Genomic DNA, 14,413 nt, shown 5'->3' on the forward strand with positions numbered 1-14,413 from the left:
CCAAGTTTTAACTGAAGGTCACAGCATGGAGGTATTTGACTCACCTTGTGCACAGGAGACTAGCTGCTTCTGTATTTGAGAACTGAATTGTGAGGTTTAGAGCTTATTGAAAAGCCGCTTGGTGTGGAGGAAGAGAAATTAAATTTAGTCACTGCCAGGATGGGCTTCCTTCTTGAACCAGAGCTGAACTTTTGGTTCCGGCTTTCTTTTACGAGAACTAAGTTACCTGACTGGAGTCCCAGCTCTGAGCTTCGCACCCAAACTTCAACCTGAGAGCAGATGCAGAAAGGAAGGCTGGAGCTCGTTTTCCCCCCAGCTAGTGCTTGCTGAGATGCTTATCACACAAGGAGCACGCTGCCTGAGGGATTTTTCTGAGCTGACACAGATCATTTTTTTGTAGAAAATAAGCTTCAGCCGCTTCCTGTGGATGCTGGCTGCAAGAGCCAACGTGGTCAGTGCAAAAGAGACAGGGCAAAACTGACTTTGGTCAGTCCATAACTTTTATTTACCACTGTCTGCACTGAGGCTGGTTATCTAAGCCTAACAACTGGATGTAAAACTGCAAAGACAAAACTTGCCTTCCCTACTGGATGCTTGCCATGGAACTAATTTCTGCCACTAGTAAACACACACAAAAGTATCCTTGCTCTTCTAAGGGAAAAAATAGTCTCCTTTATGGTGAGCTGGCAGCAGATAATTTCTAGGAGATCGTTTCTGTTAATCACGCTTAGGAAGTCACAAATGTACCATTGCAGTTTAATAAAGGCACGGATCCCTGCTGACCTGCACAGCATCAGCTCGGCTTCGAGCTCTGAACAAACAGCTCCTCGAGCTGAAACGGGCCCAGGGATGAGTTCCACATCCAGACACAAAACCCTGCAGTCCCACGTCCACGTGGAGGGGCGGGAGCACTTTTCAGTTTGGACTGCAGAGAAGAGATGGATACCAATAAACCCACGAAGGAGCGCTTCCAGGTTTTTCCCCAGGAGGGTTTTACACAATCCTTGGTTTCTGAGGAGGATCTCTCCTTCTGCCTGCCATAATTTCACTGCCTGTGGAGCCTTCCAGGTCTGCTCGATCCATCAGGCAGCACTGACATCACGCCGCAGCGCTGTATTTCAGCAGAGTTTAAACAAAGGCCGAGAAAAACCTGCCAAAAGCCTCACATAATCCACACGCTATGTCTATGCTTGAGAAAAGAAATCGAGGTCTTACAGTAAATGAAACAATGATCCACAGAGGCTGGCCAAAATCCTACACTGCAGTTTGCTTTTTCAACAAACGCCGGTCTGGATGTTTTAATAAACTAAAAGAGTATTAGAAGGAGCTGTCAGCATTTAAGAAAAATAAAATCCATCTCAGGTCATCATCTCCTCCCTGATTTCTTCAAAAATCCACACGTCAGCTTCATTTCACAGGGAGACAAATCTCTCCGTGCAAACGATGGCTAAGGATCTCAGTGAAAGAAAAAGTTACTCGGTGCTCTTGCACTGACTATTGAAACTCCCCCAGATTTGACCTCGGAGGCTCAAAGGCTCCACTCTTCCCAATGAGAAGCAGCAAGCTCATGATACTTTGGGCCAGACGTCCCCTTTGGAGGGAGAAAATGTGCCTAATTTTGCTCAGTTTTTTCACTGCAGCCAGGCTGGCTGTTCCTTTCCCCAGGAAGGCAACCACTCCCTTGGTGCTGTACTTCTGGGTCCCTGGATCCCTTCTTCTCAGCAGCTCTCAGATGCAACCCTTCTCTTTTCCGAGTCAAATCTCTGAATGAACAAATCCAGCAAGACGTCGAAGAAAAAAAAAGAACAAACCACAACAGCCCCAGATTTCTTGCCTGTAAGTATCAGATCACAGGAGGGATAGCTGCATCCTCTTCTATACTCCACACTGCCCTGCTGAGCAGCCAATGGCTGCATGGAAAGAAATTCAAGTGTTTGTCAGCCAGTATTAATTTCACTGAGATGATTTTTCAGTCTTGGTAAGTAATGCCAAGACGTAGAGAAGGAATTAGCAACTTTTAAAATCTTTTCAGTAACACTGGCATGAAAAGAATAACTCTGTATTTTCAGTGATCACACAAACACAAAAAAAAAAGAGTAAAAAAATAATTACCCAAGTAAGATAAAATGCAAAATATCTAATTGCTTCAACTGAGATTTTTGGTCTCTGGATAACAAGATTCCACTCAGTCTGGAAAGTGCTAAGTAGGTAAGTGCAACGGCTGTCCTGTACGATTCACCTGTCTGAACCTTTCAGTTCTCCCCTTGGTCAGAACTGAATCAACATGGCAAAAGAGCAATTCAAGTCTCCAAAGGCTGGACTTTCCAGAAACAGAAACCAAGCCTCTCCTGAAAATGTACTTGCTTTGTTTCAGCTGACTGGGGAGTGGGTCCATCAGAAAGTTTACACTTGTAGGCAACATCTGCACTTCCACAGGGAAAGAACCAAAGAAATGCAATTTTGGGAACAGGCAGCACCACTTACAAAAAAACACAGCAGCACGACATACAAACCCTACCTGACATCTGCACTGCTGATGCCTGATGAAGAAGTTTTGGTGCTGTGCATGATCAGTTAGCTTGCAAAAGACTTACTGAGAGCAACAGAAGAGCAACAGACTGTTTTGCTCAGCTACTCCAGCTTCTAGTGTTTTTTCAAGAAGTTAAAATATGTATCCATTTATTTATTCTTTTTCCTCTATATATTGTACATACCTACAAGTGAACATGGTACCCATGCTGGTGCCGCCCCAATGCATGGCACAAAGCCACCACTGGGTCAATCTGGCTCAAGTGATGCATGATTTCACATGTGCTTGTGCAAATAACATCCCAATACAGATGTTGCAGAAGAATTTGTTTGCAGAAGAAAGCTAGGGCAACGACCCAAAGCCTGGAACTTTTTCAGATCTTCAAGTCACTCTCTTATTCAAAGCTTTCTCAAAAAGTGATTACTTCTTAAATGACCTGGCATTCCTGCTGCGACCAATGCAGCCATTTTTAACCGGGTCAGATCAATGACATTCTATCCAAACTCACATTTTCCTTCTGTTTATTTCTGCAGTCTGCAAGTCCAAGAAGCAAAGAGCATCCAGCTGCTCATACCCGTATTATACAGAAGCCTTCCCCTCCCTAAATTCAGAGCATTAATGAAGTGCTATGAAAATCTGTGCGCACCAACCCCCTGAATTCAAGGAGTAAGACAGCACAACAGCTGCTCGAGGGGAGGAATGAGAGAGTACACAGAAGGACAAATTATCTTCTGGCAGGAAAATAGGAGAAGTGAACTTTCCACACCATCCAGAGACTCTTCAGAGGGATGTAGGAAATCTAAGGCAGCTGGGCTCATGGAGCACACTCCTATGTCCCAGCAAGATTGGATGCAATGGGCATCAGTCAGGTGAGATGTGCCAACTCACTGACACCTGTTCCAAGTGACACTGGTACAGCAGTCATCCGGGGAGGACAAAGCACTCTCTGTACAGGCTCTTACACAGTAAAACAGCAGGTGGCATCAACAGGTTCAAACCAGCACTAGATAAATGCAAGTCCATAAATGAGTACCAAAGAGACAGAGTGAAATGCACCTGCAGCATATCCACCACAACCTCTGTAGATGCTGGCAGAGGGACATCAAGACAACAAAACACAGCGAGTTCACTCAGAATCCCCTACTGCCACTACCTGGAACAGCAGAGTGGGCTGATGGCCTTCAGTAGTTTCTTATACATCTACTGCAACAGATTTCAGGAGCATTCTGGTGAGGAAGCTTTTGAATTCCTGAGCGATTGAAGAAAATACCACGAGGAATGGCAGCTTTTAGACCCATCCAGAACTTGCTTGCAATCTTTCAAGTTTTAACCTCAGAAACACTATTTTCAGTCAGTTATACAACTGTACTGGAACTGATGGCTAGGAAGAAAAAACTTTACATTAAAGCCTCATAAAAAAAGTCTTCATAACTCCTTAATGGAAAACACGACCAGGCTACATTAACATATGACAATCTGCCCTTCAGTGAAACTAGAAATAAAAATAAAGGTAGCTCATTAGCTGTCAAAGTTAAGTGAGAGAAAGCAAAGGCTTACCTCCAGCAGGTCTGACACGATGGGCAGCACTTCAGGGTTACAAATATCAATGGAGTCATCTCGATAGGTCTTCTTTTTGTAACGGATGTTACCCAGATGTAGTATTGCAGACAGGAGAGAGAAAATTCTAAAGAAGAGAGACAGATCTCATTTTCACTTTGTTGGTTTTGTCTGTTTTTCCTTAAATCCACTGAAAAAGCAAACAGCACGCTCAGTGTGAAACCTGGCTGCAAATCTTTATCAGGTATTGATCAGGATCTCATCACCATAAACACTGAAAGGTGATAAAAACTCATTCAAACACTGTTCTCAGTACATAGAACTTCATATCCTGCCCTTTCCACAGTCCTCTTGACCTCCAGACATCCAAGTGCCACCTTTCTATTTGACTTATTCCTCTAATTTTCTAGTCTCCTCTCTTATGCCAATAGTTTCTCAAAAATGAGGCTTAAAACAAGCACTCACTTAATTGTTATTATTATTATTTTTTTTCATTTAGTCAAGTACCAAACTTGCATTGATTCAGCCTTTTTGAAAAGAATTCCACTGTGATTTTCTTGAACTCAAAAAAATAACTCAGGTCACCTGATTCTCAGCCTGAAGTTCAACATAATCAAAGCCATGGTTACACAATGGCAGGCCATATAACAAGAAAAAGAATGAAGTTCAGGATAAATCACAGCTGACTTCAGCTATGTACTTTATTTGTCCTTCTGGGGACCTAACAATCATTGAAATTGCATTTGATTCCTCGCCACACCACCAGCCTGTCTGGACAACACAGCATCACCTCTCTGAGCCTGTCCTTCATTATCATAGAATTATAGAATGGCCTGGGTTGAAAAGGACCACAATGATCATCAGTTCCAACCCCCTGCTGTGTGCAGGTCACCAACCAGCAGCCCAGGCTGCCCAGAGCCACATCCAGCCTGGCCTTGCATGCCTGCAGGGATGGGGCATCCACAGCCTCCTTGGGCAACCTGTTCCAGTTCCAGTCACCCTCTGGGTGAAAAATAGAAGTTATCATGCAGTAAATCAAAATCCTGAATTTACACGGATATCCTACTCCACTCAGACACCCACCCACTGCTTTCTCTGCCAATTAAATTACCCCACTGTAAGCACCCCTGCACTGCACACAGGCTTTAGAAAACCTGTCGCTGCAACTTGATTCCTGCTGTGTAATGAGTCGCCCAGGGCAGAACATGGGAAGCAATTTAGTTCTGTGCTGCCTTCCTCACTGCTGCAGCATCTGTCCTGAGTGCATGCAGTGGCATCAGTTCAGGGAGCAGTGATGCCCCATGATGCTGTCAGGAGAATGTCAACGTGCTCTTGATGAGAAGCAGATAGATGTGAAAAACAAGGGCGTATACTGATGTATACAACAGAGTGACAGTAAAAGTGTGCACACTTGGGTTTATCTATGTGTGTGGAAAGAACAGAGAGAAAGCAGCATTGATTTCATCTTTTGTTAATGCTTGGGATAAAATATGAGCTTGTGAAGAAGATTCTCAGATAGGTGAAACAAGTTCCTACTGGAGCAGAAAGTAAAATAATGTTTCACTGTAAAGGATTTCTGACTGCTGGCTGGCTCAGAAATTTGTTAAAAAGAAAGAAAATCCATGCTTAAAAGAGCAGGAGGTAATGGTGGATGTAGCTTAAATGTCATCTCCTCTAGGTGATGAATAGGGTTTCAAGCGCCATTTGCACAAAGCAAAAATCCCCTGTTCCTACATAAACCTCCCAGATCTCAGAAAAAGGAACGGGGTTCATTAAATTTGAACAGTTTTACTCAGAAAAGCACCAGCTTTCTCTCTGTGTTCCAGCTACTGATTTGCCCTTCAGCAATGCTTATGATGTCAAAAACAATACTCCCCTGAAGATCACTTATCAATACATATTTTTTCTGAGCCTGTTTCTAATCTTAGCAACATATTTGTCAAGTTCATTCAAACCTACTCAAATCTCTCGAACAATGGAGTCAGTCAATGCAGGAATTACTCAGTGGTTCAGTCAAGGATGTAAAGCACATAATTCCTTGCAATTGGCAAAAGTCAGCGCTGCAATCCAACTGAGAAGCCGAAGTTTTCAACCAGCATTTGCACTGCATTGGTGAATGAAGGGCTTTTGGAAGTGAGTCTAAAAACTGGCAATTGCGTGGAGAAGGATGAGATACGATGGCTTTCTGATTAAACTGGATTCATTACACGCAGAGTACGACTATTCTGAATAGTTCACATCCAGATGCCAACTTTTTGCCAATATGCACAGACGCCTTAATAACATTAACGAAGGCCATATTTTGCTTATATCTTGCCAGTGTGATTTTTCCTTTATTGTATGAACAGTCAGTGTGTCATCAACCCTTCTCACCAGACTGAAGTGTCATTCATTTACGTTAGCTTATCTCACTGATTACAGGGATCATCTTTATGTTATATATATTACTATTACACAGATATATAACGTACTTGTATGAATGCAATTCATTAATACAATCTCCTGTTAACATGGAAAATAAACTCACTGTCTGCGAGTCTTGGGAAGGAAGCCCACCATCTCCATGGCTAGCTGCAGGCGCTCAAAGTCGTGCTTCAAGTCCTCCCCTTCAACGGAAAAGCAATCCTGCTGGGTTCAAAGGGAAAAATTAAGTCCTGCAACTGAGGCCAGAACAGGTCCAGATGGCCAAGTCAGCACTTCATAAATATCATCCCAGGATCTCCACGCTTTTATCGGCAACCAGAACATTTCCAATCTGGCACTGGGAAACGAGATACGCAGGAGGCCTCGCTAATGTGGATGCAGGATAACAGTGGTTAATTGACCCTGACACCCAGCCCCTTGGATACTGCTCTGAACCCTGCTCCAGAGCAAGAGGGAATTCACGGCACCGCAGCACACAGAGCAAGAAGTGCATACGCAATGCAATAGAAATCCACGATCAGCTCTAGAGGCAAGGCAGATTTTTTCTTCTTCAAGATTGGAAAGAGTGCACAAACTGAAGCTGTCTAGGAAAATCAGCTTTTCAACAGTCTGCCTACAAGCAAACCAAAGTGCAGTTTTAAATATGATAACTATTTGGCCAGAAGTAGGGGACAACAAGCATGCAGAATGGCTGGGAAGTAACAAGTGTGCTCATTTCCAGGCAGTTTATTCCACGTTAAGTCCTGCCCCGTTAGGAACTCCTTTAAGTAAATAGAAGAATTCTGTTTTAAGATACTTCAAAATGAAATGTATGTAATTCTATGTAATCAGTGAATGAAATGCTGCATAAGAAAGGGAAAGTTTCAGATCTTTTTCATGAACTTTACTGAAAATATCGGTCTGTTTTTATGGGGAATTTGAATCCACTACTACTTCTATCTCCCAGCAGTTAACGTGTCACAGCTGAATGCTTTAGTTAGCCAGATTCTTCCCAACACTTAGGGAACAGAGTTAAACTAATCCTCCTTAAACAGTAAGTAAACTACTAAAGCCAAGGACCTCGTGCATGCTTTGACTGACATTGGGTCCCCTTTGGATTATTCATTATTCATAGCTCAGATTTTATACTTTTTCCTTAAAAAAAATCTCCAGTCTCCAATTCAAAATTATGTTATTGCCTGTCACACAATACAAATACTGTCTTAAACCTCAAAATATTTACTAACACTTAAATGGAGACTTTCTACAAGTTAGTCCACTGCACTATTACCTACTATTAAATAGTAGGACAACCCAAATGTGGCTGCCTGGCATCCCCAGCCATTACAAATATGCTGTGGGTAATTTGAGAAGTTTTCACACCCACCAAGGCAGGACCTGGAGTACTGCAGAACCAAAAAATGCATCCACAAATTCTGCAAATGAGCTTTTTAAAAAACTTTTTAAAGGGATGACAAGTGCCACTTTTACTGGCCATCTACATTCCAGGAACCCATTTCATTTCGTGGCATTGTTCACCCAAAATAATTCACAAGGCAACAGTGAAATACCACAGCTGACTCACAAATAGTGCAATCTGTGCCAAAGGCATTTAATGAACAATTTACATAACAATTGTCAAAGTCATTAGTCTACATGGAAAAGCTTTTTGCAAATTATCTACTTAAAAGCAGATGCGCTCCACAGTGTTTCAGTTCTGTGCTAGGTACTGTTTCCTAATGGATTTTATATGCATACATATGAATACTTATGTATTTTTAAAGCATTTATGTACAAATAATATGCATTTTAAGGAGTGTATATATATACATATTTCAAAGAGTTTCAGTGATTTTAGAGCAACAAGTCCCCTGCTTACTCCTGGCCAGTTGCAGCCATCCATGGATTTCTGGAAGAGCTCAGAGAAGATATAATGGGGTTTTGTTATAAGCTGGAAGTGTGCATAAGGTACAGCCCAACGCCTTCGTTGTCATCTCATGGAGGAAAAAGGCCAGAGGATGCTTAAGAGTAAATCATCCCAAAAGCCAGGATGTGACCTACCATGAGCAGCATGGAAAACAACCCTGAGCAAAGTAAAACACCAGACAGACAGCCCAGTTGTAAGGGCATATGGTTTTCCTACGCAAAATAAGGAAACAAAGCAGGGTTTGGTTTTCCTGGCATTTCTCCAGTTGATCTTCCTAACCCACTCCTAAAGCAATTCAGGTCTTTGCAACTCATTTTGGTATCCTGAGGCACACAGGGAAGCAGCCCTGTGTTCTCACAGGACCTCATGAGGATGCCAATACAGTCTCTGATGCTTTTGAACCCTGGGAGGCTAGACTCCCTCCTTCTTTTACTCTTGTAACAAGGGTTTGCAGCTGAAACCTTGTAAATACGAGGCCACAGAGAACAACAGCTCCTTTCCACATCACCTCATCCTCCAGATCTCTTAGCTGGGTGCAGCAACCATTCCATGCATGGCAGAATTAGCTGGGACTACATGCAGCTGGCTGGAAACATGCTTTGTGGTACAAGACAAACCAACACAGACCATCACAGGGACACATCTGCAGGCCACACCAACACAAAGCACACCACTGACCAAAGCCACAGCCCCTGTCTTGCTTGCAAAGGAGCTGGGGAAGGGGCGAAGCAGCACGATCTCTTTCTTGGATAGATCCATTTGGAAAGGACAGCAGAACTATTTTTGGAGGAGGAACTTTTTGCATTCTGAGCAATCGGAGGATCTGATTGTCTCGCAGATGGCTGATGGGGCGGGTTTGGTTTTGTCTTCTTTTTTTCTTGGAAGTTGGACAGCAGATACACTGCTACAACCACAACGAGCTGATGTGAAACGAGCCAGCTCTTAGAGCTTCCAGGGTCTTATTTGCAGTTTTATCAGGCAGCCATTTCAATTTCCACAAGGCTGCCTCACAAATCACTCTGTAGTAGCCAATTTACACAAAACAATGTGTACTGTATATCAAGAAGGAGCTACTATTTGCAAAAACTAGATGACCATATCCAAACCAAACTGCTGAAGCTTTCCAGACAGAAATAAGCAAAAAAGGATAACAGAAAGGGTATCTGTATTGCCACCAGCTAACACACAAGCAACACCAATGCAGGGCAGGGGAGAGGATCAGCAACAGGTTAACATTCATCTCTGCCCATGTCCCAGCGTGCCTCGCCAAAAAGTGAGCAAGAGGAGCAGCCCTGCACAGCCCCGAGGACGCAGGTACTCGTACTGACCGGCTCAGAGTCATAGCAATACTCATCCCAGCTCTGTCTGAGGGGTTTCTTTGTCATCTGAAAGCAAGGCAGACCCAGGTAAGTAGCATTCAGACCCACACGACTCCCACCACCAGCTCTTCAGAAAGGGAAGTGATATCGACCTCCCACATAAAAGAACTATCATTCTGCACAGTCATTCCTGATCTATTTTATCAACATAAAGTTAGATTTATAATTATTTCACATCTATGATGCTCTGTTTTCTCTGTAGTGTTTTCAAGTGAAGATTTCCCAAGCTCTGAGCTAAATGAATTGAAGAAGGATTTCCACGGTTGGGAAAACCTTTGCTTTACCTACAGCCAAAGAGCTATTTATGCAGAGTGGCACTGATTTCTTTTTCTGCTCTCAACTTTTGCTCCAGACACACACACGCATGCTGCAAAACTGTGATTGTTTCACTTGTTTTTAGCACCAGCTTCTCCTGAGCACCTGTCATTTTCCAGTCAGACAGTGAAGACTTGAGAGGACTCATCCAGGCTCAGGACTCAGTGCTCCTGCGAGGAACACAGATGTGGTGCTGGGGCTGTGGATTCCACCAAAACAAGGATCTGATCCTGCAAATTACTAATTTCAGCATGGATAAATACGAATGTACAGCACAGAAATCATTCAGTGTGCTGCTCGATGACTCCAATCATTGGTGGGAGGGGGATGTTCTAAAAAAACTTCACAGATATTTTAAGAAAATTAGCTTTTAGAAAGAAACTATTTTTTTCAACCTGCTCCCTGCACTTACAATCAACAGAGCATTTTGTTGAAGTACCTGAATAGATTATTCCTCATCTGCAATGCAAAATACACTTTTATTTTGCATAACAATGTGAATTGAGGAACCTGGGAGAAATAAAATAACTCAAGGACCCCAGAGGGTCAGTGATGGGGCCTGGCTCAGTATTGCATAGCTTTTAAATTTTAGTATTTAATTTTAGTTACGTACTTATGTCCACTTCTGGGTTTGTTCTCTTTCCATTTTAAAAGGCTGAGATTTCTCTCGGACACTCTGAAGAAGTTACTGTGAATGCTCAAGCCTCATTTTAGTACTTTCCCCTTTTACGTTCACAGTTTCTCTCCCCATTCTTCCATTACGACTTTTTTCTTCTTCCTCCTTATTTTCCTTTTTGTCCCTTGCCTACAGGACACGGGAAGGCTGCTACTGCACTGTTAGGAAGCCAGGCAATCACCTCAAGGAGCCACTATCCCATAGGTGTCAGCACTCACTGGTCTAACACAAACACTAAATGCAAAGAAATGATTATAATCAGAGCACTAAGAGTCCTGAATGTCATTGCTCTCCATACACTGTGGTCAGGTGAGCCCAGAGTCTGCTTCCATCACCCACCAGATGAACCTCTGCATCCTTCTGGGGCCTACTTGCCTACAGCAGCATAATTTCATTATTTAATTTAAATGTTAATGACCCTAAACGCTAAGATACCATTAAGTAAAAGGAAAGACTATAATTAAAGGCAATGATTTAGGCTAACAGAGAACTATCAGATTGCCCAACAAAATCTGTGAATCTGACAAAACATTCCATCCATTCAAATTATCCTGGCGCTTTGGAGCTGCAGAGCTGCAGCACAGATGGTGGGAGAGAACACACCACGTTCTGCAACCTCTGCGCTGCTCACAGATGCAGGAGGCACAAAAAGAGAGAGCAGAAGCCTAAACCTCCTAGCATGCTCTTCATTTGTGCCAATTTCCCAGTCCTGCTACAAGTGGGTGGCAGTCATTAATAGTACACTATATTTTGGCTTTGAAAGCCCACTTTAAACACCTTTAAAGAGCCCTGAGTGATTTACAAAATATTACAGAATTAAACTATATTTCTAGGAAGACCAAAGGCTGTTTGTGTTGCACAGTGCATGTGAGCTGCTCTCCAACTTGCAGGTTAAATTTCTCTTTATGGCTTACTGCATTTCAGGCCAAGAAAATTGCAATTACAGTTAAAATCAACATAGAACCAGCTACTGCTCCATCCCATCCTACTCCACTGATTTTATTTTTTTGAGCAAAAACCTGTAAATTCTCTATTTACAACTATCAATACACAACTGCATCTTAAGCATGAAGTAAATTAGATCTCCTGAAGTATGAACTGATTGGCACTGATAGTATCTCACACGTTCTGAATCCCCACATTTTCAATGGTTTCCATGTTTTCATTTACATTAAACTTTTTTATTGTTAAATGTAAAGGCTCGTGCTGACAGCCAGCCATAAAGAGACACAATTGGGACTACATCCTGAATGGCATCACACATTTTTCTTTTCCTCTTCTCAGCAGCCACATGTTAATGCCTAAACATTCATACAAAGGTAGATCATTACTGTTTCTCCCTTGTTTGGCTTGTGGCTTCTGCTGTCTATCTAACATAACTCCACTTAGGGGACAGAAAATGGGAAACTGATTTTTTTCATACTAAGAAGTTCATGTTGCCAATGCAGATTAATTTCCAGTGACGGACTGCTGCCTATAGAGCACTGAAACGACCCATGTTTATCACTGCACACGCTGATGCTTATCAGTGGTGGAAAAGGCAAGATATTGTCAGTGCCTCCAGTAGAGTAATCCCACCTGGTTGAGGTAATGATACTCCTCAGGCTGCTTAAGATGAAATGCTGATCTCTCTTCCTCGCTCGCTCCTGCCAGGAGGTAATAAAATACATGGTAGTTCCTGGTGACAAAGAAAAGGATGTTAAACTTGAAAACAGACTGCAGCATTGAGTAGAGAAACACATATAAGTCCTGTAGCTTCACACTCCAGCTTCCCAGCTCAAACCTGTGCGTACAATTTCAGCACATAAACAGGGAAAAGTGCCACAGTTTTTAGCTATTAGGGCAACTTTGAATGCAGTTAAAATTCTAGGGGATCGAACAACAAACTGAGAAGCTAAAAAAGACACGAATCTGGAAAAGAGTCACTGAGTCCCCTGTCAACAAAGCCTCCCGAGTAAGAGACAAGCTCAATCTGTCACTATTCTGTATTGGTCTACTCTCACACTGATGCAGAAGGACATGAAGACGCTCCAATTTACAAAGTTTTTTGTAGATTCATCATATAAACAGAAATTAAGGCCTTGTGCAACAACTAGGCTGCTTAATACTGAGAGTGGTATAGAAATGGCCTGAAAGCACTTTGCAGTGATGCAAGAGATTAAACTAAGTAATGGAAAGCTAGATCCTCCTCTTATCCATGGACGCATACCTCCAGGAAGAGATTTCAGGAATTGCTGGCTGACATCATTGTGTTTTCCCTTCAGAAACACATGCAAGGCCTATGCACTAATTAGAAAGCTCATCTGCAGTGCAGGATTTTTTACTTTTTAAAAATAATTCACTGCCACAAAAATAAGTAATAAATTGGCAGCTGCACTTCTGTGTGACAGAATAGAAAAATTCAGCCCCTCCAGGATAATGCAGCTGATAGCACAGCTGAAGTGCCTCTATACCAATGCATGCAGCACGGGAAATAAGCGGGAGGAGATGAAAGCCATGCTGCAATTAGAAAACTATGACCTAAGTGCTATCAAGGAAACATGGTGAGACAAATCGTGCAACTGGATTCTATGATAGAGAGCTACAAGCTTTGCAGAAGGGACAGGCAGGGGAGGAGGGTGGGGGAGCTGCCCTCGATGTTAAGAAGTGGATGGACGGCAAGGAGCTGCCTCTGAAAATGGCCATCATCAGTTTGAGAGCTTATTGAAATTATGGACCAGATCAATAAAGGACATCTGGTGTTCAGAGTCTACACAGGCTGTCAGAACAAGAGGAGCCTGCTGGCAAGGCCTCCGTGCTTCAGCTGCAGGAATAGTCACACTCACAGCCTCTCATCCTGATTGGGGATTTCAACCACCTGGGGATCTGCTGGGAAAGCAAGGCAGTGAGCTGCTCCAGGAGACTCCTGGAGCCCATTGACAATAAACTCCTGGTTCAGGCATTAGACAGACCAACCAGGGGTCTGTCCTGGGACCGATGCTATCCAGCATCTTTATCAATGACACAGTGGGATCGAGTGCACCCTCATCAGTTTGCTGATGGCACTGAGCTGAGTGCTGCGGTGGATACGACAGAAGGAAGGGATGCCATCCAGAGGGACCTGGGCGGGCTCACAGAGTGGGACCACGTGAACCCAAGGAGGTTCAACAAGGCCAAGGGAGGGTGCTGCACTTGGGGCGGGGCAATCCCAGCTATGAGCACAGGCGTGAGAAGATCTCACTGAGCAGCGCTGCGGAGAAGCACTTGGTGGCTCTGGTGGATGAGAAGCCACGCGCGAGGCAGCAGCGTCCATCTGGGGCCCGGAAAGCCAACGGCATCCTGGGCTGCAGCAACAGAGGGGTGGCGGCGGGCAGGGAGGGGACTGTCCCCTCTGCTCTGCCCTCGTGAGGCCCCACCTGCGGTGCCGCGTCCAGGCCTGGGGCCCCCAGCACAGGAAGGGTGCGGAGCTGCTGGAGCGGGGCAGAGGAGGGCACGGAGATGCTGCGAGGGCTGCAGCACCTCTGCTATGGAGACGGGCTGAGGAGCTGGGGGTGTTCAGCCTGGGGAAGAGAAGGCTGCGGGGAGACCTCACTGCGGCCTGCCAGCACTGGAGGGGAGCTTATAAAGTCAGTCTGCCTCCAGCTTAT

General features: G+C 43.8%; 1 protein-coding gene across 15 annotated transcripts in view; it reads right to left on the reverse strand.

The window, feature by feature from the left end:
- The window catches only part of MYO9A (myosin IXA), a 163,822-nt gene that overhangs the window by 90,761 nt on the left and 58,648 nt on the right, over nucleotides 1–14,413 (reverse strand). For 10 of the 15 annotated variants that reach the window (XM_090148602.1, XM_090148604.1, XM_090148597.1 and 7 more), the window contains exons 5-8: nucleotides 12,366–12,465; nucleotides 9,746–9,802; nucleotides 6,615–6,715; nucleotides 4,088–4,214 (exon numbers count right to left, since the gene is read on the reverse strand). In XM_090148602.1, coding sequence (XP_090004728.1) covers nucleotides 4,088–4,214; nucleotides 6,615–6,715; nucleotides 9,746–9,802; nucleotides 12,366–12,465 — 385 coding nt within the window. The remainder of the gene's footprint in view (nucleotides 1–4,087; nucleotides 4,215–6,614; nucleotides 6,716–9,745; nucleotides 9,803–12,365; nucleotides 12,466–14,413) is intronic. The other 5 variants (XM_090148598.1, XM_090148596.1, XM_090148605.1 and 2 more) reach the window with 3 other exon arrangements.

Source organism: Phasianus colchicus, chromosome 12, assembly GCF_987193195.1.
Source record: "Phasianus colchicus chromosome 12, bPhaCol1.hap1.1, whole genome shotgun sequence".
NCBI lineage: Eukaryota > Metazoa > Chordata > Aves > Galliformes > Phasianidae > Phasianus > Phasianus colchicus.